The sequence below is a fragment of the Gadus macrocephalus genome, chromosome 8 (assembly GCF_031168955.1).
Source record: "Gadus macrocephalus chromosome 8, ASM3116895v1".
NCBI classification, from domain to species: Eukaryota; Metazoa; Chordata; class Actinopteri; order Gadiformes; family Gadidae; genus Gadus; species Gadus macrocephalus.
Window position 1 is genome coordinate 3,590,422 of NC_082389.1, and position 27,210 is coordinate 3,617,631.

The 27,210-nt window shown below is 47.6% G+C and overlaps 4 protein-coding genes across 4 annotated transcripts in view; 3 read left to right on the plus strand and 1 right to left on the minus strand.

Moving 5' to 3' along the window:
* Positions 1-27,210, plus strand: part of slc39a6 (solute carrier family 39 member 6) — a 583,352-nt gene that overhangs the window by 139,750 nt on the left and 416,392 nt on the right. The window lies entirely within an intron of this gene.
* The window catches only part of LOC132462545 (uncharacterized), a 570,484-nt gene that overhangs the window by 117,657 nt on the left and 425,617 nt on the right, over positions 1-27,210 (minus strand). The gene's annotated exons all lie outside the window — the stretch shown is intronic.
* On the plus strand, positions 1,623-3,711 carry LOC132462307 (zinc finger protein 862-like). Its single transcript, XM_060057802.1, has 4 exons — positions 1,623-2,328; positions 2,666-2,937; positions 3,025-3,163; positions 3,262-3,711. Exons 1-4 carry the CDS (start codon positions 1,753-1,755, stop codon positions 3,532-3,534), a joined length of 1,260 nt encoding a protein of 419 aa, XP_059913785.1. The 5' UTR covers positions 1,623-1,752; the 3' UTR covers positions 3,535-3,711.
* Positions 4,260-6,265, plus strand: LOC132462475 (uncharacterized). Its single transcript, XM_060058029.1, has 3 exons — positions 4,260-4,593; positions 5,254-5,888; positions 6,189-6,265. Exons 1-3 carry the CDS (start codon positions 4,295-4,297, stop codon positions 6,263-6,265), a joined length of 1,011 nt encoding a protein of 336 aa, XP_059914012.1. The 5' UTR covers positions 4,260-4,294.

Consider the following 27,210-nt stretch of genomic DNA (forward strand, 5'->3'; position numbering starts at 1 on the left):
GATCGTAGCGGGAACGTTTGAAAAATGAAGAGCATCGAGTCGTATTTTCGAAAAAATCAAAGTGGTGGAACCAAGAAGGGAGAGGACATCGGTGAGAGAAATGTGAGAGAAAATGTGGAATCTGGGACTGACAGTGTCGAGCCAGAGGAGATGGCAACAGCTAGCGTTAGCACCGACAGTGCTAGCAAGGTTTACAAGTTTAAATCTGATTGGATAAAACTCTTCCCTTGGCTAGAGTTTGAGAACAACCTCATGTTCTGTAAGTATTGCAAAGGGCAGAAGCAGGCAGGTAATTCAGCATTTGTGACTGGAAACCCCCATTTAAAAAAAGATGGTGTAACAAAACACAACCACTCCAAGCGGCACATCACCTGCAGAGACAGTTACATGATGCGACAAAACAAACCAGCCTTGACGGTGACCGCAGCCCTGGACAGGCAGGTGATGTTTTCCGAGGTGGAGATGAGGAGGCAGCTAAAGATCAAAATGAACATCGCCTACTTCATCGCCAAGGAGGAAGAGCCATTTGTCAAGTTTGGGCCACTTATCACACTGCACAAGAAGAACGGTGTTGATATCAACCCAACCTATGACAACCATGTCAGGTAATATTTTCCAATAATAATAATAATAGTAACCTTGTATTTATAAATATAGCGTTTTTCGAAAACAAAGCAATGTAATGATATTCTGGCATGTGTATAACTACCATTTATGATAAGTAATGTAATTGCATGTGATGTGATGTCAGTCATGTTATGTAACTGTATGTGTAGCTTAGTACATGTGTATATGGCATGTAGTATGCCAGGCTATTTATGTTATATTAGTATTTCTTGACCCCAGTCCCAGGGAGATCAGCGGTTGTTCTGCAACACTGCTTATGGGGATCTAATAAAACCATAAACTATAAGCGCTTTACAACAGTGTTCTCATTCATACAGGTGTGCAGAAATGATTGGACAAGTTGCCGATCTCTTGAAAGAGAGCCTAGCTGCTAAGCTGAGAACAGCAAAGCACCTTGCAGTTCTCATTGATGGAGACACTGACATATCAAACACTGAGTGTGAGATTGTCTACGTGCGCCTGGTGGAGGGTGGGAAGCCAGTCACTCTCCTCGTTGGACAACAGACCCTCGAACACTCCCATGCCATTGGTAGGTGGTCACTGTCTAGCAGCTAGATAGTAACCTTTATTTTTGTATAGTTTCATAAATGCATAATTGAGTCACTATCTTGTTTGTTTTAAGGCTACAAAAGTCTTATTGTTTTTGTGTTGTCCTTCAAGGTGTTCTGGATGCAACCAAGGCTGCATTCAATGCAGTTTGCCCAGAGGACGATGGAGGGTCATGGATGAAGAAGCTGATCAGCTTCGGGGCAGATGGTGCCGCAGTGAATATGGGCCACCGCGGAGGAGTGATTGCTCTCCTGCAAAGAGAGGCAGGGGAGTATATTATCCCTATCCACTGCATGCCTCACAGGTTTGTAACTGAAAAAATTGGTTATGTGGCAGCAGACATACATGCACATTTGTCACATGCGTGTGTGCACACACACCCTAAATTATTTGTCACAGCTTTTCCCCCCCTATATTTTGGCTTTCACAGACTAGAGCTGGCAATCCTAACCCTCCAGAAGACAGAACCAATGGTGTGCCAGGTGTACGATCTTCTGCATCTCGTGTGGAAGACCTACCACTTCAGCGGAAAGTCCAAGAGAGAGCTCAATCAAATAGGGAAAGAGCTTGGCGTGGATGTCTGCACACCATCTACCGTCAAAGGGACACGCTGGATCCCCCATGTCCACAGGGCTCTCAAAGTGTTCCTGCGACATGGAGCAGAAAAGGACCTCGCCACAGACCATGGCCAGTACTCCATTGTCCTGCAGCACATGGAGCACCTGGCTGTTGCAGGTACAGTGGAGGTTCAAGGACGGGCAAAGAAGGTCAGTTTTACGCAATACATTAAGTAAAAAAAATAGATTTAAGTCAAATGACATTTCAGACTTGAATAGTTGGCAGGTGAGGAGGTGGCTAGGAATACAACACTTATTTTGTGTTGATCTACTCACTACTACACAGGTAAAGAGAGGAATGGAGAATGCACTTTTTTGTGTATTCTGCCATTTTCTCGCTGACATGTTCGAGGAGCTGTCTACACTTAGCCTCACCCTGCAGAGAAATGACCTGATCCTCCCCCAAGCCATGTCAGAGCTGAGGAAGACTGTGACAAGACTAGACGGACTTAAGTCTAGGGCAAAGTCAGGAGGCATGCTGGAGAAGATCCAGACCACGCTTGCTCAGCATGGAGATGATGAGTGCAGATTCCAGGTTAGGATGAGTTTGTTAGGATCTAAGGGAAACAAATGTTTCGAGGAGAAATGTGAGAATCAGTCACTGTATGAAAATTAGTGTAGGTCTATTCAGTTTAAAGATTTGGAGAAATGCAGTCTTTAAAACAATTTTGTGTGTGATTGTGTGTCACAATTGTTAAGTTGTTTATATTTTATTGTTATCATTTATGTTCTGCCATTGACTGTCGCTTATTCATCTGTTTATTTTTATTAATATCATTTTATTGTTATATGCTTTGGCAATATAAGCACTGTCTTGTCATGACAATAAAGCTATTTAAATTAAATTGAAATTGTGTGTCTCTCTCTGAAAGGGAATACCACTGAAGGGGAATCTGACAGGTCTCACAGACCTCACCCATCCCCAGCTGAAGAAGCACATGGAGGCGGCCATCAACATTGGTGTGACTGAGCTAAAAGCCAGGTTTGGTGGGCTCCTGAATGATGAGGCTGAAGTCAAGACCCAGGTTCAGGCCTTCAAAGTCTTCAACCATGACACATGGCCAGATGACCTGGGCAGCCTTCTGACCTTTGGTGATGGTGATGTGGCAGACCTGGTGAGGCATTTCAGAGAGCCTCTTGAGAGGTAAGAATGTATTTGGCACTGCTGTGCCCTGTGATGCGAACAATGATGTCTGGGTATTTGCTAACTCCCTCTGTTAAATCTCTACAGATCAGGGTGTGACCTGGCGGCTGTTCAGGACGAGTGGCAGGGACTGAAGATTTTGGTCAGTCAAAGCTTCAAGGACAAGTCCTACAGTGGCCTGTGGGAGACAATGCTCACCAAGGAGCCATACAGGGAGGATTACAAGGTAAGCAAACACTGCTGAGTGTTTGTATCCTGCATTGCCCTCCTCCTATTATTGGTGGTTATAGATGAGATAAGTAAGGCCTTTCTTGATCCCAATAGAACATACTGGAGTTGGTGCAGCTGATGTTAGCACTGCCCATTTCAGCTGCTCAGTGCGAGAGGGGCTTCTCTGCACAAAACCGTATAAAGAGCTCCAAAAGAAGCAGCCTTGCAGTCTCCACCACCGAAGACCTCATGAGGATCACCCTGGAGGGGCCAAGTCTTGAGGACTATGATCCAAGTCCTGCTGTGGACCGCTGGATGAACTCAGCCAAGCGTGCCAGGCGACCTGACTACAAAAAATTGTGGGACAGAGATATTCTCTGCGTTTAATTGCAGTAGGCCTTATGATGGCACTGTGGTATATGTTTAATGTGTGTTACTGATTTGACTGTTAATAATAAAATTGTGTTATTTAAAAAATTTCATAGTGCTCCTAAATCTTTTCTGTGCTCCTAAATTTTTTCATTTAGGAGCACCTGTGCTCCTAGTGAAAAAGCTAAGCGTACAGCCCTGTATATGTGTATTATATAGTATTGTATTATACTATATGTGTACTATATTGACAATCAATTGTCAATCAGGAATTAATGGACTTCGCGGAGGCAACCGTCCTCCGCTTCGCGCCTCCACGTCGTACATTAATTCCTGATAATGGACACCTCGTCGGGCATTATCCCTTACATGTTTCTCCTGATTTCAGCAAACCAAATTAATCTTGTGAACGTATTATAAAGACAGTATAAAATAACCGAATGAAAACCTCTGAATGCAGTCTGTAATGAACTAATTGTATAGTATTTCACACTGCATACCTGAACAATAAGCTATACAGGCGTTATAAAAGGAAATTGACTGAAATCCATTAGTTTAATTTCTTTCTGTCAGATGAGGTTACTTTAATAGGCTAAAGGTGCGGCCACACCAAACGCGTATCTCGCGTACTTTTTACGCGAGATACGCGCGTATGATGTTGCTTGACCATTTTGTGTCATAAATGGTCGCATACGCGCAATACGCGCAATACGTCACTCGCCTAGATGAGCCCGCCAAAAACTTTCCCCCCCCCCGCTATTTTCTTTTTTTCTGAAACATGGCTGACATCGGCACCATCGCTGCGCTTTATTTGCTGTGGGAGTCCGAGCAGCGTCGCAAACGCAAACGCCGTCGTGTTTGGGTGCACGACATCCTCCGGAGACGGCTACAGCTGGGTGAGTTTCACCACTTGCTCCAAGAACTCCGCCTGGATGACGGCCGGTTTCAGCGGTACTTTCGACTGAGTCGGGCCCAGTTCGATGACCTGCTAGCCCGGGTTGGTGCCAGGATCTCCCGTCAGGACACCAACTACAGGCGCTCCATATCAGCTGCGGAGCGCCTGTCTGTCTGTCTCCGGTAAGTTGCGGTTTCATAGCCTAATTACTCTATAACAATCAGCACATTCTGTAGTCAAAAACTATATACATAACGGGGAGAAATTGTTCGGGCGCGTGTTCTGATAGTGCATACATCTATTATTTCCAATGCACTGTTTATATTTGAGTAGTGACCCATTTATTCAAGCATCGTGCACTATGCTCAACTAAGCACGGGGGAGCATAGGCCATTGTGACATCAGTCAATATTCATTGGGTTAAATTCAACACAAGTCAAACGAAAGCGTGCTGACAACATGGTGATAAAGCAGTTTGCTTTGCACATCTGTTTCCCCTCTTGCACCTACCTGCTATGCATTTCCTGTCAATGCTCCACCCAGTGTTTCAACAGTGTTTTTATTTATTATCTATGGTTTCAACCTAAACGCAAATCTTCATATACATGCATGTCACCAGAGTTTTATATAAACAAAATAAATAAATGCATCATGGCTCCAACATATTCATTCTTGACCTCCTTGTCATGCTTTTGAAAGTAAAATAAGCTGATGCAAATCCACTGTAAACACTAGTCAAGACATATACCTGTGCAGTGATATCAGTGAGATAATTGGCCTACATATTTGGTATACAACAAAAATTCTCAATGAGGCTAAAATAAATTATTCATGTGTTGCAGATTCCTGGCTACTGGCGATTCGTTCCGGACGATAGCCACCAGCTTCCGGGTCGGGGCCTCCACCGTGGCTTCCATCGTGTCCGATGGGGTGACGGCTATATGGGACTGCCTGGTGGAGGAGTTCATGGCTGTGCCCACTACCGAGGACTGGAGGCTGATTGCGCAGCAGTTCGAGGAGCAGTGGAACTTCCCTCTCTGTTGCGGTGCCATCGATGGGAAGCATGTTGTTCTGAAGGCCCCTGCGAACTCCGGTTCGCAGTTCTTCAACTACAAGGGAACATTTTCCATTGTTCTCTTGGCAGTTGTCGACGCAGACAAGTGCTTCCGCATCATCGATGTGGGGGGCTATGGGAGAACCAGTGATGGAGGAATTCTGGCCAACTCGGTGTTTGGTCAGGCCCTCCGAGCTGGCGATCTCAAGCTCCCTGCTGACAGAGTACTGTCAGCGGCTGCGCAGAGAGGACCCCTGCCTCATGTGTTTGTAGCGGACGAGGCCTTTCCGCTACGGACCAACCTCATGAGGCCATTCCCCGGACGCATCCTCCCCCGAGAGCGGCGCGTCTTTAACTACCGACTGTCCCGGGCTCGGTTGGTGGTTGAGAACTGTGGTCTTGGGGCAGGGGCAGCAGGGACAGGTACACGGGAAGGGCCAGCGGCAGGGACAGGGGCAGGAGCAGGAGCAGGAGCAGCATCAGCGTCCTCTGCGTCTGACTCACTGCTGGGTTGGTCTATGTTATTGAGAAAGAAGACTTGTTTTTTTTTTTGCTTGGATGATATATATCTATATTGCACATTAAAGATAGACAGAATCGTGCCGCACTGTAAATCGTTCCTGTGGCCATAATACAGAAGCTGTACGTGTCTTCACTTGTCAACAAACCTGTATTGTGCGATGCTGCTGCCTGCTCAAGCTCCTCATCTTCTCCTGCCCCTAGTGGAGTCTCTGGAGCCCCGTCCCCCTCAACCTCCTCTGCCCCCAGAGGTAAATTGCTGCTGGTCTCCCTCGGGGTGACAAAGGGGTCGAGGAAGGACAGGACCCGAGCAAACTTCCACGTGTCCACTCTCCCTGCCGCTGACCCGCTCTTTTTCCCCTCCTTTTCATTCTTTTTGTGTCTCATGTACCTGTCCCTGAGTGACTTCCACCTCCTGCGACATACGTCCACTGACAAGAACATATATACATATTAAGTTGTGTAACCTGACAAGCGGGACAGTCTGTTGTAGTAGTATCACTTAATATTACTGCTAACTGGTGCTACCGCTAACCGGCGCTAACTTTTTTCATAGTAGAACACAACCGATAGCTGAAGCCAAGCAAAATACACACACACATTATTCACTGATCTTACCAGGAACGCCAATATCCTCTGCCACGTCGACCCACGCCCTCTCTGTTTTGTTCCTGTCCCTGTACGACACCATCGTGGTGTCGTACAGGACAGGACGGCCGCACACGGCGACGATGAGATTTTGATCCACCTCCATTTCTGTTTGTGTAGTCTGTAGTGTTGATCAGCAGAGAAATAGTCCGCCAAGACGTTGAGGTTGCTTAGTAACCAGAGACTCTGTCCATGCAAGTGAACGGGGCGTTCCCTCTTCGTCATAACTATCAAACCAAACATCCTTCACATTCACCGAGCGAACATTATGAAAGTAAAATGCACATTTCTCGCTAGAAATGTTTCCATAAAAGCATTTAATGGCGTAACTATGTTACTATTTCCACACAGAATAAAGAAAGATGTCGGCCGTATGCTTCTGTCCAAGCTCACTACTCTCTGCCAGTGACGTCGGGTCAAGCTCAACGCTGATTGGGCAATACGGCTAATCGTCATGCGTATGAGTGTAAAATGTTCAATTTTTTGAACTCTTGAAATGTACGCGATATACGCGCAATACAGATATAGTAAATATACGCGCCTCATACGCGTAATACGCGCGTACAATGTTGCTTATACGCGTAGTACGCATAATACGCGTAATACGCGCGTCAACCAATGGTTCCCTATGGAAAAAATGGCGATTTCATACGCGAAGTACGCGAGATACGCGTTTGGTGTGGCCGCACCTTAACAGTTAATGTTTTATAGGCTACTTTATGAAACCCGTGCTTGAATAGAAGAAACACATTTTACTGAATTCCTGTGATTTGTCCAGTGTCCAGTGATTTGACTTTAATTAGATTTTCTACATTCATTCAATAATGACATATGTATTTCTTTTAGGTGTGTCAGCAGCCCCCACAGCACAGCTGGCACTAAACAATAAAGCACATGAGTTGCAGATGTGCAAAAAGAAAATGGAATGGCAGAATGAGAAAATAGAGGAGTTGACCAAGGAGAGAGATTTCCTCAAGGAACAACTAGTATCCGGCAAGTCTCCCAACACAATGTTTAGTCAAAGTGTTGGTTTGTTTTTAGTAGGGTAGAAGGAAGGCATTGCGTGTCCTCTTCGCCTCCAGTCCGCCACAGTCATCTGCCGAGTGGTCCAAGAATGTACAGATCCATATTAGCAGATTCGCACATTCCCTTTCCACAGTCCATCAGGTTATTGAACTGCTGTTATTAACACACAACCGCAAACTCATGATGTTAAAGTCTTCGCTTAGTAAGGTTCTGGTTTAAGAGGCAGTCTTTGCTTTCATTGAAATAGTACTACTATTGCTTGGCAGCAGGCTACATCTATCAATTAATGACAGGAACGTCTGTCTCTCAGTCTGCGTGTGTTTGTGTACCTGTTATTCGCATATCTCCCGAATACAATTTACATTAGTATTGTGATTGTTGTTTTAACATTCACATTAGTATTAAAATTACTTTAAAAAGTAGTGGGGGAAAAAGTGTGACCATGAACTTGCAGGATCTGGCTGTGCATTGTATGCGTGCCGTGCACATATGTGTTGTTATGTATTATGTGTTGTGACTCTTATGTTTGTATTTTAATCTTTTTAAACAGCTCTTAAAAAAGATGAGCCCAAAGCAACTGCCGGTTCCAGTAGTGTCTCTACACTGGACTCATCTTCCTCCGAGATGAGTTCAAAGAGTACAGACTCAGAGTCATCCAACAGCTCATCCTCAGAGGACAAGAAGAGGAAGAAGAAGGGGAAAGGGAGAAAGAAGGCATCCAAGATGGTTAAAATGGAAAAAAACACTGCAAAGAGGTTAGAAATACTAATTTCAACACTTTCCACTCGCCTGGGTGCTAGATCACTCCTGCTTCGCTGTGTTGTGTTCTCCAGGCTGGCTCTTCCCATATGATGTGACATTGCATGTGTGATTGTTTCTAGCACTCACACAGTGAATTTTAGAGGAATAGCTTTCTGGTCATCTCATATTCTAGATTGAAATGTGTAGCTGACAAGCCACACTAGATTCATAGTGTAGTGTAGTGTAGTGTAGTGTAGTGTAGTGTGTGTGTGTGTGTGTGTGTGTGTGTGTGTGTGTGTGTGTGTGTGTGTGTGTGTGTGTGTGTGTGTGTGTGTGTGTGTGTGTGTGTGTGTGTGTGTGTGTGTGTGTGTGTGTGTGTGTTAAAGATGAGTACAGTATGAGTACACTGTATGTCTCTGGATTATGATTTATACTTAGTTGAGTATCACTTGTGGGTTGTTTTAAGGAGCTTGTGTTATTACTCGTTGTTGTGATTGTTTCTTTTTGTGTGTCTTGCCGTGATTGTGGTGAAAATGCTGGTATATGTGGTGGTGTGTTGTCAGACGGCGTCGCACCAGACTGGAATTCACCGTTCCTCCGTTATCGTTTGTGTGTGTGTGTGTGTGTGTGTGTGTGTGTGTGTGTGTGTGTGTGTGTGTGTGTGTGTGTGTGTGTGTGTGTGTGTGTGTGTGTGTGTGTGTGTGTGTGTGTGTGTGTGTGTGTGTGTGTGAGTGTGTGAAGGGAAGTAGATTTTGTGTATGTGTATATGTGTGCTCCTTCACTCTGTGTGTGTGTGTGCTCCTTCCCTCTGTGTGTGTGTGTGTGTGCTCCTTCACCCTGTGTGTGTGTGTGCTTGTGGCCCTTCACTGGAGGCGGAATCTGGCTGTTTTGAAAAGGCATTCCACCACTGTAGCTTCTCCTGCCTCTCACCGGCAACACATACTGAGCATAGTTGCCGTTGTGTGTGTGTGTGTGTGTGTGTGTGTGCAAGGAGATAGTGTGTGTGTGTGTGTGTGTGTGTGTGTGTGTGTGTGTGTGTGTGTGTGTGTGTGTGTGTGTGTGTGTGTGTTAAAGATGAGTAAAGTATGAGTACAGTAATATAAATGACAAAACTACTACTATAGATAGCACTAATTGTATGTTCTCTTAATTGCAGCCCGGAATCCCGAGCAGGCTTTGGCCCGGTACAAAAAGATTCTTAAATACTACAAGAGGCTTTTTTTTGCACCAACGTGCATATAGGTACAGCGTTATTATGTATACTGCTATTAATTTAGTAACTGTATTAACAAAAGCACAAACAAACACGGGGTAGCCTTCACATCCCGTCTGTATCGTTTTCACACTCCTATGTTCCAAACGCAAGATTGAAGAGGTGTGTTTTAAGCTTACCTTTCAATAGCTCCACGGAGTCAGCTTCCCTTATCACCGGTGGCAGCATATTCCATAAGAAGGGGGCTTGTTAGGCAAACGCTCTCTGCCCAGCCGATTTCTTTTTAACCTTCGGTAGTGAAAGAAGGCCAGCTCCTGAAGACCGGCGGGACTGAGAAGGACTATAAAGAATGATCAGGTCCTTCAGGTAGGACGGAGATAGTCCATGCAAGGCTTTATAGGTTAGCTGTAGCATCTTAAAATCTGATCTGGAAGTTATTGGTAGCCAGTGCAAAGAAGCGAGAATAGGAGTAATGTGATCAAACTGTCTCGTTCGTCACCAGTCAGCTGCAGCATTCTGTACAAGCTGTAGAGTTCTTGTGGTAGAGTTTGGTAGTCCCGAGAACAATGAATTACAATAATCCAGTCTTGATGATATAAATGCATTAATCAGTGTCTCTGCATCTGCTGCAGATAACATTGGTCAGATTTTTGCAATGTTTCTCGGATGGAAAAATGAAATTCTAGTTATACTTCTAACATGTTGGTCAAAGTACAGTTGAGGGTCGAACAGGACACCAAGATTTCTGACAGATGCACTCTGTGGGATGGCGAAGCCATCCAACCACAGTGAGACATTCTCAAATTCTCTCTGGTCCCGTTTGAGCCGATAATTATCGGTTCTGTCTTCCCATTGATAAGATGCAGGAAGTTTTATGACATCCAACTCTTCTCCCCAGCCAGACAGGACTCAACCTTCTGGATTTGGGCCGAGTCCCTTGGTTCTTCAGGAATAAAGAGTTGGGTGTCATCCGCATAGCAGTTGAAACTAATTCCAAAGCTGCGGATAACGACGCCCAAGGGAAGCATGTAGATTGCAAAAGATAATGGACCAAGGACCGACCAAAGTGTAGTTTGCAGTGCTTTGTTTCTGAAGCCTCATGGAGCACAAATTTTGTTCTATCTGTGAGGTACGAATCATGCCAGTGAGGGGAAAAACGATCTGTCTAGTTACTGGACCAGATGAAATGAGACGGAGAGGTAATAAAGTCTGTCGGCACGAGGACCTTGGATTTATTAAGTAAAGTGGCAACGGTTATACAGAGTCATAAAGCGTGAGAAATCGAATATGTCTAAGTCCCTAATCAGCGCTGATGGTTCGTCCGGAGCTTCGCCTCCGTGGAAGGTCTGCTTCAGAAGAAGGTCAAGAGTCCCAGTGTGATACAGTTTTATGCTGTATCCTCCTCTTGATGAGGTGTGTGCGTTTGAGATGTGTGTGGTTCTGTGTGTTTTCGCTGGACCTTGGCTCCCAGGCCCCTGGTCTATGCCTCCTAACGGGGGAGAGCTCCTCGTGTCTCCGGTGTGATAAATTAAAACGGGGGAGTGCCCCCCCCGAAGTGTCTTGTGTGTGATAATTTAATGTGGCTCTCAGGCCCCTAGTATCTGCATGTGTTCCTTCTAGTGGGGGAGAGCTTCGAGGTGTCTCCTGTGTGATAAATTAATGTGGCTCTCCCGTTCTTGAGGATGACTGGTGCATTGTCTACCATTTGCCTGGGAAATGGGGCCTTCGGCTCTGGCCTTGACCTGACTATATTATCATGTTTGTGTTATGTGTTCGTTGGGTTTAGAGCAAGAGTCGACTATATATTAATGTGCCTGCCATGTGATGTGCTCATCAGGTTATTTTTCCCAACACCAGCGAAGAGCCGCATCCCCGATACCAACAGTGCTCAAAACGGTGTGAAGAAGAATTCTGTGGTCGATCATCCTCCTCTCCTACCAACTATCCAGTATAGATACCTCTTCTTATTTTTACTTTGCTTCTCATGCCGACTGTTAATCTTATGCCGCTTTTTCCACCGCACATGTAGCTCGACTCGACTCGACACGACTCGACACGGTAGCAGCACGGGTCGTTTTCCACCGCAAATAGTACCTCCTGGACGTGGGCGGGGTCGGCTGCGCGAAAGGGCCGTTACGTATTTTTGTACGCGACGCAAACAACACCTACGCAACCCACACATGGACAGAACCCACATAACAACAATGGAGGACATCGATAACATTACTATTATTAGCTGGCATGTTGAAGAAGTTGGAGAAGTGGAATATGTTGGTTGCCATGTCGCTCTCGTGACTTCGTCACACTCTCTGGCCAATCAGTGGCCGGCCGTCTGCCGACCTCACCTTTTAGCATCGGCTCAGCTCGCTTGGAACCTAGAGCGAGGCGGTACTAAAAAAAGCAGCCACTTCAGGTACCAGATACCATGTTTTCGCGGTGGAAACGCAAAAAATGCGAGCTGAGTCGAGTCGAGTCGAGCTGGTACCATGCAGTGGAAAAGCGGCATTAGACTACCAGGTCTGTGGGCCGCTTGGTGTGTTTCTGTGTTTGTGACGTTCCAGAACAGAATAAAGCTGCTTGCTTACCCGAGCACGGCTCCGCTTTTATGAGGGCATCAGCGCTGAAGCCTTCGACAAATTCCTCATAATGGATCACTACAGCAGTGGTTCTCAAATGGGATGCTCAGATTTTATTTTTTAATATTTAAAAAAAGAGTAACTTAATTTCTTACCCTGAGCAAGATTACATTTTGATTTGAAGTGGTTGAAAAGTAAATCTGAAAACAAGGAGAAAGGAGACTCAATGGAAAAAGCGCAACCAGAAATACCAAATGTCACTAGATTCAGGAGTAATATATATTAATAGGAATCACCTCAACATGCTCTGACCATCCCCTGGCGTTGGGCTGCTTTTGTGGAGAGAAATTAGCCAACAGTTGAATGAAGCACAGGCCCATGCTTCACACTCAACTGTGAGTATTTTCTCCCTTTTAATGTTCATGTTTACCCTGCCAAAATAGAACGCAAATTAATTACATTTGTTCATTATGTAACCCATATTGAATATAGGGCTACTAAACCCTTTATTATTTAAATATGCAATTGCATGTGTTTTCCAGTAGGGGGCGCTCAACATAATTCCAGTAACAGGAAATTACACGTGAGCACCCCATTTCCAGGGGGTCACCTTGAACCGTAACACTGGACAGTAGTGGTGGATTTAATGATTTGTTTCCGTGACCCAGTTCGCGTGAGTCAGTTCGCCAAGAGGAGTCGTTCGCGAATCGTTCGTTCGTTCAGTCGAGTTTCCGGTAGCACTGAGTCTGACTGACTCAACTGAGAACCGTGCAATGGCGCGCATTCCATGATGCGATTTACCACTAACGGAAACCAGGCTGAACGAACAAACGAGTCGCGGCCTGGTTTCCGGTAGCTGTAAATCGCATCATGGAAGGCACGCCATTGCACGGTTCTCAGCTGAGTCAGTCAGACTCAGTGGAGTCAGTGCTACCGGAAAAATCGTTCGTTCAGTCGAGTTTCCGGTGAATCGAATGGTGAACGAGACGAACGAGAGAAACGAACCGGTTCGGTTCGTTCGTCCTAAAGACTCGTTCATTCGAACCGGTTCACGAACAAACGAGTCAACACTACTGGACAGACGGCAGGTATTAAGCTCAACAGAGAATCTCCCGGACCTGAACATTGAAAATAGAGGATAACTACCGTGAATTATATTGTTCACTTGAATCTCCTGTTGGTTTTTTTCTTTGATCCAAGGAAGATTGAATCTACGATGGCGAGCTTTGCCCAATAGAACTGTGGATGTGTTGGATACGGCGTGGCCAGCCGTGAACACCGCCACAGATGATTGTGAAGATCCATTCATTACGGATAAGACACAACAGATAGATACACACTAACCTACCCGGGTAGTAGTAAGAGAAACTGAAACACACCTATCCGGATATTCCCCCCTGATCTAGACATTCCTTGACCGCACAACTCCTTTCCCAAGGAGTACTGTAGCTGGGGAATCCAGCTACAAAGGACTTATTCTTTTGATTTTGTTTGTTATTTTCAAAAGCTTTATTTTGTATCAAATGTCAATGTTTTATGATGAAAGGCATTACAATTGCTAATCTATTCAACCAACACCGACTCCCTTCGTGAGTCATTAGTGTTTAACTTCTTAATGCCCCGTTTACACCATCCCGCTAATGGCCGCTAATGGCCGATGGACCACCGATGTGGAAGTCGGGGTGATTCGGGTGACATCAGGCTAAAAATTTATCATCGGGTCAATTTATCGGGGTAGCATTTACACATACCCGATGTTATAACGATAACATAACGATTTATGCCAGGGAAGACACCCGAAGTGCGTTTGGCGTCATTTGACGTCATTTTGAATGACGCCAAACACGTCAAATGACGCGTTTGGCGTCATTTGGCGTCATTTCGGGAGAAGGCAAAGGGGAGACTGGTTTAGACTGATATTTATTTATATATTTATTTATATTACAATAGCGATTTTATAATAATAGAACGCCGGTTCTAAATGGGCGAAGTACCCTGTAATTATAAAAGTAGGACATCCATCCATCACCCCCTATTTATACCCAAGTGGCAGATTGAGTCTTCCTTAACACAATCTGGTCACTCACAATCGTTATTTGTCTAGGGTTCTCGAGGGTCTTTCGTGTGTTGAGGTTGCCGATATAAAGACGATAAAACACGATAAAGCGCGGAAGATTAACGAATATAGCCGATGTGCCCAGGAAAATTCCCGAACGATTTGCGATGTCTTACGTTATACTCCCGTTCTATTCCCGATTATAGCCGATTAGCCCATAGCAACACCTGGTAACCGATTCTACCCTGATAGACCCAAAATTAACAAACATGTTCGTTCTTTGCCGATGTTGCCCGATCATTGAGCATTTCTTCCCGTTTCTTCCCGTTGTCTAACGATGTTCCCGGGAAGAGTAACGGTGTTTCCCGATGCAACCACGCTATTTGCCGATGTTATAACGATAGCTGCTGATTTAGCCATCGGGCACCATCGGGGCCCACTATCGGGTAGGTGTAAACAGGGCATAAGGACCTGGGGCCGGATTCACAAAGCATTCTTAAGAAGAAAAAAGTTCTTAAGTAGCCCTTTTTTCTTAACTATGTTCTTAACTTTTTTCCTAAGTTCCTAAGTTTTTTCCTAAGAAAGTATTTAAGAACAAATGAGATTCTTGAAGACAAAGTTCTTGAATTTCCTCTCAAATTTCTTCATGTTGGGCAAAATAACCTGCTGAGCACATCACATGTACATTATAAATATAGCTAACTCCCACCCTAGCTTGAGGAGCACAACACATGGCAGTCACGTTACTATATAGTCAATTTTTAACACATAACACACACATGAGAACATGGTCAGGTGAAGGCCAGAACCAAGGCCCCATCTCTCCTCCCGGCAAATGGTAAACACTCAGACAATGCACCGTTTCATCCTCAGAACGGGAGGGCCACAAGCAGGAGACTCTGTGAGACTCTCCCCCGTCAGGAGGAACACAAGAAGATATACATGCATACACTAGAGCCTGGGAGGCAAGGTCAACCAAAGACACACAGAACCATACACATCTCAAACGCACACACCTCATCGAGAGGAAGATACAGCATAAGAGTGTATCACACAGGAACTCAGCCCTTCTTCTGCAGCAGACCTTCCACGGAGGCGAAGCTCTGGACGAACCATCAGCGCTGATTAGGGACTTAGACATATTCGATTTCTCACGCTTTATGACTGTATAACCGTTGCCACTTTACTTAATAAATCCAAGGTCCTCGTGCCGATAGACTTTATTACCTCTCCGTCTCATTTCATCTGGTCCAGTAACTAGACAGACCGTTTTTCCCAACAATTTGGTGACCCCCGACGTGAATTTTTTCTGAATTGAACACGCAACTGGGAAACGAGAGACGGAGAGCGGCACGACCTCGGGACCCCGGAGCACCGGACCGGTTCCTGCAGTCTCACCTCGGGCCCAACAAAAGGTAGGCAGAACCTGTTGATAAAATCCAAACTCTGCATAGTTATATAGGAATCACTTTAGGAGGTGAGACTGTGAGAGCGGTTCGCTACGGGATATCTCGTGGGGACGAATAGAGCTGCATCCCAGCATTTCCCCATAAACCCGATTGACCCTGAACGCGTGACACATCGAATATCGGCTCGTTGCATGGTGAAAGAATACCCTCGAGACCATAGGGCCTATAATAATCGGTCATAGTGATACAAGACTACCGATGGCCAAGTGATAAATGCCTGGGCCAAGAGTGGACCCGGAGGGATGCCTGGACCGCGGGTGGAATCCAGAGGGAATGAGAAGAAAAACACTAGGGCCTATAATAATCGGTCATAGTGATACAAGACTACCGATGGCCTAGTGATAAATGCCTGGGCCAAGAGTGGACCCGGAGGGATGCCTGGACCGCGGGTGGAATCCAGAGGGAATGAGAAGAAAAACACTAGGGCCTATAATAATCGGTCATAGTGATACAAGACTACCGATGGCCTAGTGATAAATGCCTGGGCCAAGAGTGGACCCGGAGGGATGCCTGGACCGCGGGTGGAATCCAGAGGGAATGAGAAGAAAAACACTAGGGCCTATAAGAATCGGTCATAGTGATACAAGACTACCGATGGCCTAGTGATAAATGCCTGGGCCAAGAGTGGACCCGGAGGGATGCCTGGACCGCGGGTGGAATCCAGAGGGAATGAGAAGAAAAACTAGGGCCTATAAGAGTCGGTCATAGTGATATAAGACTACCGATGGCCAAGTAATAAATGTGTATTAAATAATTCTATGTGGTAAGAAGGTTAGAGTCCCTTTGCAGAGGGAACCGTATGCCTGGGGCACGAGTGACACACAGAGAGACAGTGTGTGTATGCGCGAGTGAGAGAGAGAGAGACGGGGTGGCTGTGTGTGTGTGTGTGTAAGAGGCCCAGAGAGGTTGAGACGGAGAGACTATGTGTGTGTGTGTATGAGAGGCCTAGAGAAAAAAAAAAAAAAAAAGAGGACAAGCGTATCTGTGAGCCGGCTAAATATAGAAATAAATCATTCAATGATAACCCGGGTGTGTGTGTGCAGCGTTTCCTTGTTTTGTTATGCTCAACGCTATGTGTGCAGCGCTTGCTTGCTTTGTTGTGCTTAACGCTATTTTGCCGTGTCTGATGATTGTGGGTGCGAGAGACAGAATGAGAGGTCCGTTGATATGTTTCTGTGTGCGTCTGTGAGAGACAGAACGAAAGGTCTGTTGATATGTGTCTGTGTGCGTCTGCGTGAAAGAGAGAATCTGTGAGTGAGTCAGTGGGTGTATGCGTGGTCCGCTCTATCTTCGCCCGTTAAAACGGGTAAAAGAAAGAATAGACAGAGTGATAATAATGAATAATGTCTCTCTGACGTATTGCTTCGGTCTATGGCTTAACCTGCGGACCTAGATAAATTGACAAGGATAAATAACTTTTTTACTGCGTTGCTTCAATTTACCGTTTGACCCGTTAAAACTAGACCTAGATAAGTTGACAAAGATAAAGGATATCTCTTTTACTGTGTTTCTTTAAATTACTACTGGACCTGTCACATAGATAAACTACGATACTAAGCAACATCTCTTTGTCGCGTTGGTTGGCGATTTAGCCTGTTGAAACAGATTAATCAATAAAGATAGATAACGATTATTGGCTATGAGGAATATCTGGATGTATTGAATAACGTCTCTAGGCCCTGTTGTTGTTTTTTGCTTCCTCCCCCCCCCTGTTTTTTCCTCCTTTTCTCCTCCTCCAAGAATGACAAGAGTTACCCCCTAGCCTCTCATCCGCTCTCGTGTGTTAGACAGGTCACACAGAGTTATAGCACCACAGCCGCCATTTTTTGAGTTCTCTCACTCAGTCCCAAGCCACACCTCCCCCTCCGCCAAATCTGGACCACTCCGACTCAGCCCTTCCCCAACTACACCGCCCCCTGCTGGACCACTCCGACTCTGCCCTTCCCCAACTACAGCGCCCCCTACTGGACCACTCCGACTCTGCCCTTCCCCAACTACACCGCCCCCTGCTGGACCACTCCGACTCTGCCCTTCCCCAACTACAGCGCCCCCTACTGGACCACTCCGACTCTGCCCTTCCCCAACTACACCGCCCCCTACTGGACCACTCCGACTCTGCCCTTCCCCAACTACAGCGCCCCCTGCTGGACCACTCCGACTCTGCCCTTCCCCAACTACAGCGCCCCCTGCTGGACCACTCCGACTCTGCCCTTCCCCAACTACAGCGCCCCCTGCTGGACCACTCCGACTCTGCCCTTCCCCAACTACAGCGCCGCCTACTGGACCACTCCGACTCTGCCCTTCCCCAACTACACCGCCCCCTACTGGACCACTCCGACTCTGCCCTTCCCCAACTACAGCGCCCCCTACTGGACCACTCCGACTCTGCCCTTCCCCAACTACACCGCCCCCTGCTGGACCACTCCGACTCTGCCCTTCCCCAACTACAGCGCCCCCTACTGGACCACTCCGACTCTGCCCTTCCCCAACTACACCGCCCCCTACTGGACCACTCCGACTCTGCCCTTCCCCAACTACACCGCCCCCTACTGGACCACTCCGACTCTGCCCTTCCCCAACTACACCGCCCCCTACTGGACCACTCCGACTCTGCCCTTCCCCAACTACAGCGCCCCCTACTGGACCACTCCGACTCTGCCCTTCCCCAACTACACCGCCCCCTACTGGACCACTCCGACTCCGCCCTTCCCCAACTACACCGCCCCCTACTGGACAGCATCAATACCAACCCAACCCCGACTCTAGGACACCCCCTGCTAGAAGAATTATCCCAGTTACTAATAAAGCTAAAAAGACAAACCTCCCCGCATCCGGCCTTCAGTGTAAAGGCGTCCACAACCCCGACCACCCCATACCAGGCTGCTGTAAGAAGAAGCGGCGAACGCGCCCACTATGTCGGACGAGCGACGAAGAGCCCCCGGAGAGGATTGGCAAGACGAACACCAGAGAAGCCAAGACAGAGAGCGATTCTCAGCCTCCCGGCCCACTGACAGCCACTCACCCCCACCCTCCCCGGAGAGGGCTCACCTACCCATGCCGAGATTGTTCTGTCCCCTAGAATCGACAACACCAGTTCAGTCCCAGCCAAAAGCCCCCGCCTCATACACCCTACATTCCCCATTAATGACCCCCTCCCAGTTCAGCCCTGACCCAGATCACTTAAGGGACCCCCGTACCAATAAGAGCGAGCCCCGCCGCCCCCGGCCAGGTATACAAGAGGCTGTTATGGCACCTCTATTGATAGATGCGGAGGGAAGAGCAGCATACACACCATGGAGCCACCGGGACATGACCACCCTGGTCGCCCACTTGCCAACGCTCACGGCAGGAGCCTCGGCCTGGATCAGAAGATTTGAAACTGAGACGTCTGGCGATCTCCTGACCCTGGGAGACATACGAGCCATCATCGGCAGGGCACACGGTGCCAGACGAATCATTGAACTGGAGACACTGACCAAGACTGAGGCCCTACCTGACAACACCCCCTTCGACGCTTACCGAAACCTCTTCTGGAAGAGTCTCAGGGCGCTCTTCCCAGCCGACGCAGGCAGAATGGGAATCTCCGGCCTGACCATCAAACCTGAAGAATCTATCTTTCAGTACATAGAAAGGGCCGAAGGATTGTGGACGGATAATAATGACTGTCCCCCACACAGTAGCAAACTGGCGACACAGACATTCCAGCGGGCAATAATACAGGGACTGCCACCCACGGTCCAGAGGAGACTGAAGACAGTGGTGGCACTGCACTCCGAGCCATGGACGGAATGGGTGGATCACCTTGATCACCACCACCGACTCGAGAAAGACAAACGACTTGAAAAGGATGATGATTACGAGGAATTGAAGAAGCAACTCGTGAGGATGCAGATCAAGGAGCTAGCCGAAAAATCCCAGCTGCACAAAAAGACCAAGGACGACAAGGGACCCAGGTGGTGAACCTGGGAACGGGAGCCCCAATGGTGGACGGGCTCGTAAACCAGACCCCGATTCGTTTCATGGTCGACACCGGAGCCACAGTATCCACCATCGGGGACCTGAACCATGAAATCCCACCCCTCTCCACTCGAACCCTGACTCTCGCCTCCCGAGCCTTGTACACACAGGTCACCTCCCTCCCGAACCCCGCGGATCCCGACCCCGTCCTCGTCAATCCCGGGGATTGGGTCTGGGTCAGGGTCCATAAGAGACAATGCCTTCAGCCACGGTGGGAAGGCCCCTATAAGGTACTTCTGGCCACCCCCTTCTCTGTCTCCCTTTCAGGAAGGAGCGGCGCCCGCTGGCACCATCTGTCTACCACCCGCAAGGCCGACAACCCGCATGGCCGCACCCTGGCTACCGTTCAACGCGACCTCGCACGGCTGCACCATGAGACCACCACTGACGCCACAGGAAGCACGGACCAGTAGGCGTTGCATCATCGGCATGGTAGGAATAACCGGGGCCATGATGGGTTTCTTCATCCTGTGGGGAATGGACTTCCATACAGCTATCCCGGGGAGGTCCTCCACCATCACTCCCCCGTCTACGACGATACAACCCTCATCGGGACCCCCAACCCAGGGTCCACACCGCCGCAAGAGACAGACACCCTTGCAATCCGCCAAGTCCCCCGGCGACCCCTGCCTCAACAAACACGGTGGGCTATCCCTAACCTATACTTATGGTTCCAGCGCCGCCTATACCTTCCTCCTATGCGACGTCGTTCCATGCGTAGGCGGACCCGCAGCCTGGGAGAAGTACGATGCATACATCTGCGATGCTCCCAAGGGCTCCTTCGCGGGAGTCCAGGGCAACGGGGTAATGACGTCCCCGGACAACAGCCAGAGCTGGTGTCGAGGATGGGGAAATGTACTATGGATGACGGGGAGGCACCAGGGGTACTATGTGACTAACCGCTCTCAGACTCTCCCCAGGCCGGTCGTAACGGCCGCACTACAGGCGAACGGCTTCCTCTCGGGAGGCAACGGCAGAATCACCCTTACCCTCAGGAACATTACCAGCAACCCGTACCAAGGCTGGGGCAAACCCACGTTAGGGTCGACCCGGGCGTGCGGGGTAAATACGGACTCTGCCTATCTAGTGTTCGGGGTATCCCAGTCCGGCCCGGACACGACGGCGTTGTTGAAAATACATTTCAGAAAGGCCCCCACCACACCCACCGCACCAGCCTCCAGGGCCAACACGACAACTCCTAAACCCCCGGTCCGACCCATAATGACTCGCGACGGCCCGGTTACGATTTTTGATTTAGATTCCGTGGGGCGGCTCCCCACCCACGATTCCATCGCGCTCGCGACCGGCTACGCAGACGATAATGCATGGCTTAGCTGGATTGCTGCTACTGTCCGATTCCAGGGGCTGTCCGACTGCGTAGCCTGTGCGTCAGCCCGCCCCCATCTAATCTCGACCCCAGTACTGTTCGACTTTACCAGTGACCCCATCGGTTCTCACTGCATGTTAGCTACCCCCAAACCGGCCGGCTGCGGCCTCCTTAGCTCTCTGTTTCCACCCGGCCTTAACGACTCAATTCCCCCGGTGTACTCCCCTGGGGAGTACACCCACTCTTGCATCACCAGAGTCGGTGCGGTAAATGTTGGGGCGGTACCACCGTCGTGGTGCCACTCCATCACAAACGTTACGCTTTGGCCCAACATGACCGAACCGGGCCTGGGACGCCAAGACCTATTCTGGTCCTGTGACAAATTCACCCTTAGACTTACACTCCCGGCACAATGGTCCGGAACCTGCATTATAGTGCGCCTACTTATGCCCGTCACGCTCTTTACCCGGGGTTCGACCGGGCCCGATAACCAAACTACCTCTCGACACCGCCGCGACACCGCTCTCACCGACCACTTTGACCTAACCAAGAACACCCCCACGTACATGGATAGCATAGGCATTCCCCGGGGCGTTCCAAACCAGTTTAAGTTAGCAGACCAGATAGCCGCGGGTTTCGAGAACATACCCCTTATCTCTGCCATAATTCCAATCACCCCCAACAAAAACGTAGATCGCATTAATTACATTCACTACAACGTCCAGCGCCTATCCACTCGCGACGCGGTAGAAGGCTTGGCCTCACAACTGGCCGCCACCTCTCTAATGGCGGTTTTGGTATCAAAACCGTCTAGCCCTGGACATGTTGTTGGCCGAGAAAGGGGGGGTCTGTTCGATGTTTGGGGCTCAATGCTGCACCTTCATTCCCAACAACACGGCCCCTGACGGGTCGGTGACAAGGGCCCTGGCCGGCCTTCGAGCTCTTTCCGTCCAGATGGCAGAGGACTCTGGGATCGACAACCCCATGGAGAAATGGATGACGGACATGTTCGGCAAGTGGAAAGGCCTTCTCATGGCCGTCCTGTCATCCCTGGCTTGCTTTGTCGGGATTGTGGTCTGCTGCGGGTGTTGCTGCATCCCCTGTGCCCGCACCCTCTGCTCACGCCTCATCACCACGGCCCTCGAGAAGGAGAAACAACAGCCCCCTCCCTACTCCGAAGCAGCCCCCCTCATGCCCCTTCTGGATTGCCTGGACGAGCTTCCCCTGGACGACCAGATGGTGCCTGAAAAATTTGACTGTGAGTATGGCCTCCCTCGCCCTGCAACCCCTGACTTTGAGTACGAGTTCCCCTACACACTCCCAACCCCCACCATCGACTGTGTCCCCGCCGAGCCGGACGCCTACCCGTGAGTGCTAGTGGCCTCTCCAGGTGCACGGCCCCGGCGTCCTGTTTCCACCACCGTATGCTGAAACCCCACCACCACACCCCCCTTCCCATACCCCCGCCTGTGACGTGCTAGTAACCTCTCCAGGTGGGCTGCCCCATTCCCGTCCCCGCCAACGGCACCACCCCCCCTCCCACCTGATGCGCCCACGTCGCCCGGACCAGGGATCTGCGTTCCGGTACCAGGGGCTGCGGCCCGTTCCCTTAAGGCTTGAGGGCGCCCCTGGCTGTATTCGCTTCTGTACGCTTCACTGTTTTTAGCCGCTCCCATATCTATGCCCGCGTCTACGCAACCGACGCCGGGAACGTAAATGTTGTTGTTTATATCGCTGTACCACTAGATGGAGCTCGGGGATACACACGGGCGAGATTCCAGGGGCCTTGATTGCCCGTTTATCAGATGAGGTCCTGAGCGCAGTTGAATAAAAGGGTTTAACGCTCAGGTGGCGCCTTGCGACCACCTGCCCATGATGACGCTCAGGACTATTCCGTGGTTTCAGTTGTTCCCGTGCCCCGGGCCTGCCCCGAATACCCCATGCGTGTGATTGCTTATTGTTACACGACCAGCTAACTCCTCCTCACATCCTTAGTGTGTGGTCATCTAGGGATGGGTTGAGGGGGATTGCCATTCGTTATCTACCTCATATCTTTCTATTATTATTAATATTATTTAGGGACACGTTTCATGGTTGCATTTCTTTCCTGTGATTGTTATTGTGTAGTATTTGTGTGATTGTTGCATTTTTGTTTATTGTTTACTGTTTGTTTTATTGTTGCATTTCGTTGTTATTATTAGGGTTTGGTGTTAGTTTTGTTGTTGGTTGTTGTTGTTGTTTTTGGGTATCGTTTGATATTTGTTTTTTGTATTATTGTATGCTTGTGGTATGTTTGTTTTTTGTGTATTACCTGCTGCCACTTTACTTGGTATTGTCTGTTCGCGATGTAAGGCCGGGGTGGATGCCACCCCCTAGGTGGGGTGTGTATGGCATACCCATGTTTGAAGCATGGGTGGCGTTTCTCCCACGTGGTTCCCCATACACCCGGTCCAGCGACTTATTTTAGTCCCATGCTCATGGTTGTTTGTTTTTATGATCATTTTGCCTTCTTTCTGTTATTTTTAAAAAGTGTTATGATGGTAGTCCCGCGCTGAAGTCCTATCCCTCGTACCCCCAATGAGTAAAAGTCGTCTTGCGACGACTTGAGGGGGATATGTTGGGCAAAATAACCTGCTGAGCACATCACATGTACATTATAAATATAGCTAACTCCCACCCTAGCTTGAGGAGCACAACACATGGCAGTCACGTTACAATATAGTCAATTTTTAACACATAACACACACATGAGAACATGGTCAGGTGAAGGCCAGAACCAAGGTCCCATCTCTCCTCCCGGCAAATGGTAAACACTCAGACAATGCACCGTTTCATCCTCAGAACGGGAGGGCCACAAGCAGGAGACTCTGTGAGACTCTCCCCCGTCGGGAGGAACACAAGAAGATATACATGCATACACTAGAGCCTGGGAGGCAAGGTCAACCAAAGACACACAGAACCATACACATCTCAAACGCACACACCTCATCGAGAGGAAGATACAGCATAAGAGTGTATCACACAGGAACTCAGCCCTTCTTCTGCAGCAGACCTTCCACGGAGGCGAAGCTCTGGACGAACCATCAGCGCTGATTAGGGACTTAGACATATTCGATTTCTCACGCTTTATGACTCTGTATAACCGTTGCCACTTTACTTAATAAATCCAAGGTCCTCGTGCCGATAGACTTTATTACCTCTCCGTCTCATTTCATCTGGTCCAGTAACTAGACAGACCGTTTTTCCCAACATTCACAACTTTAAGATAACCCTTCACCAGTCTTAAACCAGCTGCAGTGAAAAGGTAAGTGTTTCTTTAAACATCTATGACATTTATATGAATTCGTTAATATATTGCTTAACCCAAGACTATATGTTAAACAATGTTGTGAATTTAAGCTTGTCATACTAGTTTTATTATATCAAAAAAGCCTATTTTGACAATATTAAAAGAAATGGGCCTAAACTCTGTCAGTTACTATTGATAATACCAGACAGTGTTGAGAAGTAATGGTTATCAAGGATGTTTGATTATACTTGAATGTTCTCTTAAGTATATCAAGAAGGCAGTTGTATTTATTTAGATTATTAGATCATTTCAGTAGGCCAAGTCACTGAAAACATATTACTCTTTTTTTTTTAGATGGAAGTTCTTTGGGTGGCAGTTAGGGAGGAAAATCCACCACGGCCATTGAGAGACAGAATGGATCAGCTTATACTCCCTGATCACATGTTGATTCGACAATATAGGCTCCCCAGGCCTGCAATTATTTATCTAGCAGATATGCTATCAAATGACCTGAAAAGGAAAACAAGGCGATCGTCACCCCTTCCAGTTGTAACGCAAATTATGGCTGCCCTGAGATTTTTTGCTTTTCAAATGGTGGTGGGGGGCACCCTGGGTGTGAGCCAATCATCCGTTAGCCGAGTGGTCAGAGATGTTATGAGGACCATGGTTGATGACACCCATCCTTCACCCTGCAACAGAGCCAGATGAGTGCTACAGCCAGGCACAACGAAAAACACGTAGTGTTGTGGAGAGGTGCATTGGGGTAGTGAAGTCAAGGTTTAGGTGTATCGACCGTTCTGGTGGAGTGCTCCAGTACACTCCTGAGAGGGCATCTAAAATTATTACCTGGGCTTTTATCCTCCACAACATCTGCATTATGTACCGCTTGCCAATCCCTGACATCCCAGATGATGATTACCCCGAGGGAGATGTCCCAGTCCCTGCCCCATGTAACACTGGCATGCAAGTGAAACAAGACCTCATAAGGAGGAGATTCATGTGAAGAAAAACCACAATAAACAACACATGAAAACCTCTGAGTGATTGCTATTTTATTCTAGGTTCAACATTCATTTTTTTTTTTAAATCAAACTTGGCTTGGGCAAGGCGAAGCTTCTCCCTCTCGACGAGCAGCTTTTCCCTCTCCACCTGCAGAAGTTGCTCCTGAGTATGACTGAGCATTTTAACTTCCTCCAAAAGCTGACGCTGAAGGGAGACCATGTCCTCCGTGTTGCTTCTGGATGTGGCAGGCGTATGAAAGGTATCCGAGAATAGCTGGGATAATGTCAGGTCATCCCCGGGACTCTGTAACAGCTGTGAGTGGAACGATTGTAAATTAAACAGTATCAAAATGTATGGTTAGGTAAAACAGTTAGTGTCAGATACACTTATTAACTTACGTTTTGATGATTTGTAAGGGCTTGGGTCCGTTCAGCTGCATTGAATGTGTGGGATTGTTCTGCATCCTGGTTGACTGCTATTACGACCAAAGTATCTAAAGAAAAGCAACAGAAACAAAGAAATGTGATGTTATGCAGCTGGCTAAAACAACTTACATTAGCAGGGTGAGTGCTTGCTCTGTAAGCTACACACAGTAGCCTACTTGATCAAGTTCTAATATTTAAACAATGAGTTACCTTGCCTGGGTTTATTAAATGGCATAAGGTTTATCAAACACTTCACAGGACACAATGTTGTTGACAGCTTACAACCCATGGGGCCAATAGCTGAACTACTTGTAACCAATAAATAGATACTCATACAACGGGGGGCCTAAATCCAGCGATCTGATTGGTTCCTAACTGTTGTATAATGAGCGTATACATAACTGCTATGACGCCCGATCATTTTGTGAAAGTTTGCATATCAGTCCGCGCCTGGAAGTAGAAACAGTTACAAAGTAAAACATATGTTGGATGATGGAGAGGATGTAAATGTTGTTACTCCGGGAGCGAGCAAGGCGATGGAGAGGCTAACGAAAGCTTAGGCACACGGCGAGTGAACTGCTCCATAGGATAAATTGCCGGCGAACCGCTCTAGCCGAGCCTTCTCTCGGAGGGACGCTAAAGTGTGTTGCATAGCGACCATCGTGCATTTTGAAGGCAGCCAGGAGGGACTACTTTTTTGTATTCTTTAATAAAACAGCTACTTTGACTTTCTTTTTTTTTTTTTTTAATGTAGGCAAGGCAAGGCAACTTTATTTATATAGCACTTTTCATACACAAGGCAGACTCAAAGTGCTTCACATATAAACATTGTCATACAATTAAATTAAATAATAGATAAGTAAAAGAAAAACATATGCAAAGAAATGGGTAAAATAGAAAGTTAAAAAGGCATTTTAGTATTAAAATAGAAAATAAAGGCAAAATTATTTTTAGAAAGTGCAATGTATTTAAGATTTAGCAGAAAGCTATAGCAAACATAAAAGTCTTCAGTCTTGTTTAAAAGTGTGTCTATGACTTTCGTTTTGCCATAATAGCAACCGTTGTATAAAAGCAATAGATCACTTCAGTCAGTGGTATGTGCTCATTATACCACTGTGAAGGGGGCAAAATTGTCTGTGACAAATTGTCACGGTCAAAGTAACCAAGCCTAGGTAAACTGCGGTCATCGGAGGCGTAACTCAATCAATAATGGTCTCTCTTCTCGATGGTTTCATGTTCATCATAATAACTAGCAAGCGTTAGACAACAGTTGACAGTCTTGATTGGCTTACCTCCTGCTTGCAGGCTATCGTCTTCTCCCGGTTCTCCAGTGTCTCCATCTACTCCTTCAACTAACGTTTCGGCAATCGCCCCCAACAATTTGGCCCACGCCCTCTTTTTGTTTTCCGACGTTATCATACTGTCTAGCTTACCAAA

Excerpts from the sequence above, each read along its gene's own strand:
- LOC132462307 (XM_060057802.1), top strand. The coding sequence starts at position 1,753 with ATGTCTGCACACCATCTACCGTCAAAGGGACACGCTGGATCCCCCATG. Across the intron at positions 2,938-3,024 it reads TTCAGAGAGCCTCTTGAGAG|ATCAGGGTGTGACCTGGCGG; the intron begins GTAAGAATGTAT and ends AAATCTCTACAG. Across the intron at positions 3,164-3,261 it reads CATACAGGGAGGATTACAAG|AACATACTGGAGTTGGTGCA; the intron begins GTAAGCAAACAC and ends TGATCCCAATAG.
- LOC132462475 (XM_060058029.1), top strand. The coding sequence starts at position 4,295 with ATGGCTGACATCGGCACCATCGCTGCGCTTTATTTGCTGTGGGAGTCC. Across the intron at positions 4,594-5,253 it reads CGCCTGTCTGTCTGTCTCCG|ATTCCTGGCTACTGGCGATT; the intron begins GTAAGTTGCGGT and ends CATGTGTTGCAG. Across the intron at positions 5,889-6,188 it reads GGCAGGGGCAGCAGGGACAG|TGGAGTCTCTGGAGCCCCGT; the intron begins GTACACGGGAAG and ends TCCTGCCCCTAG.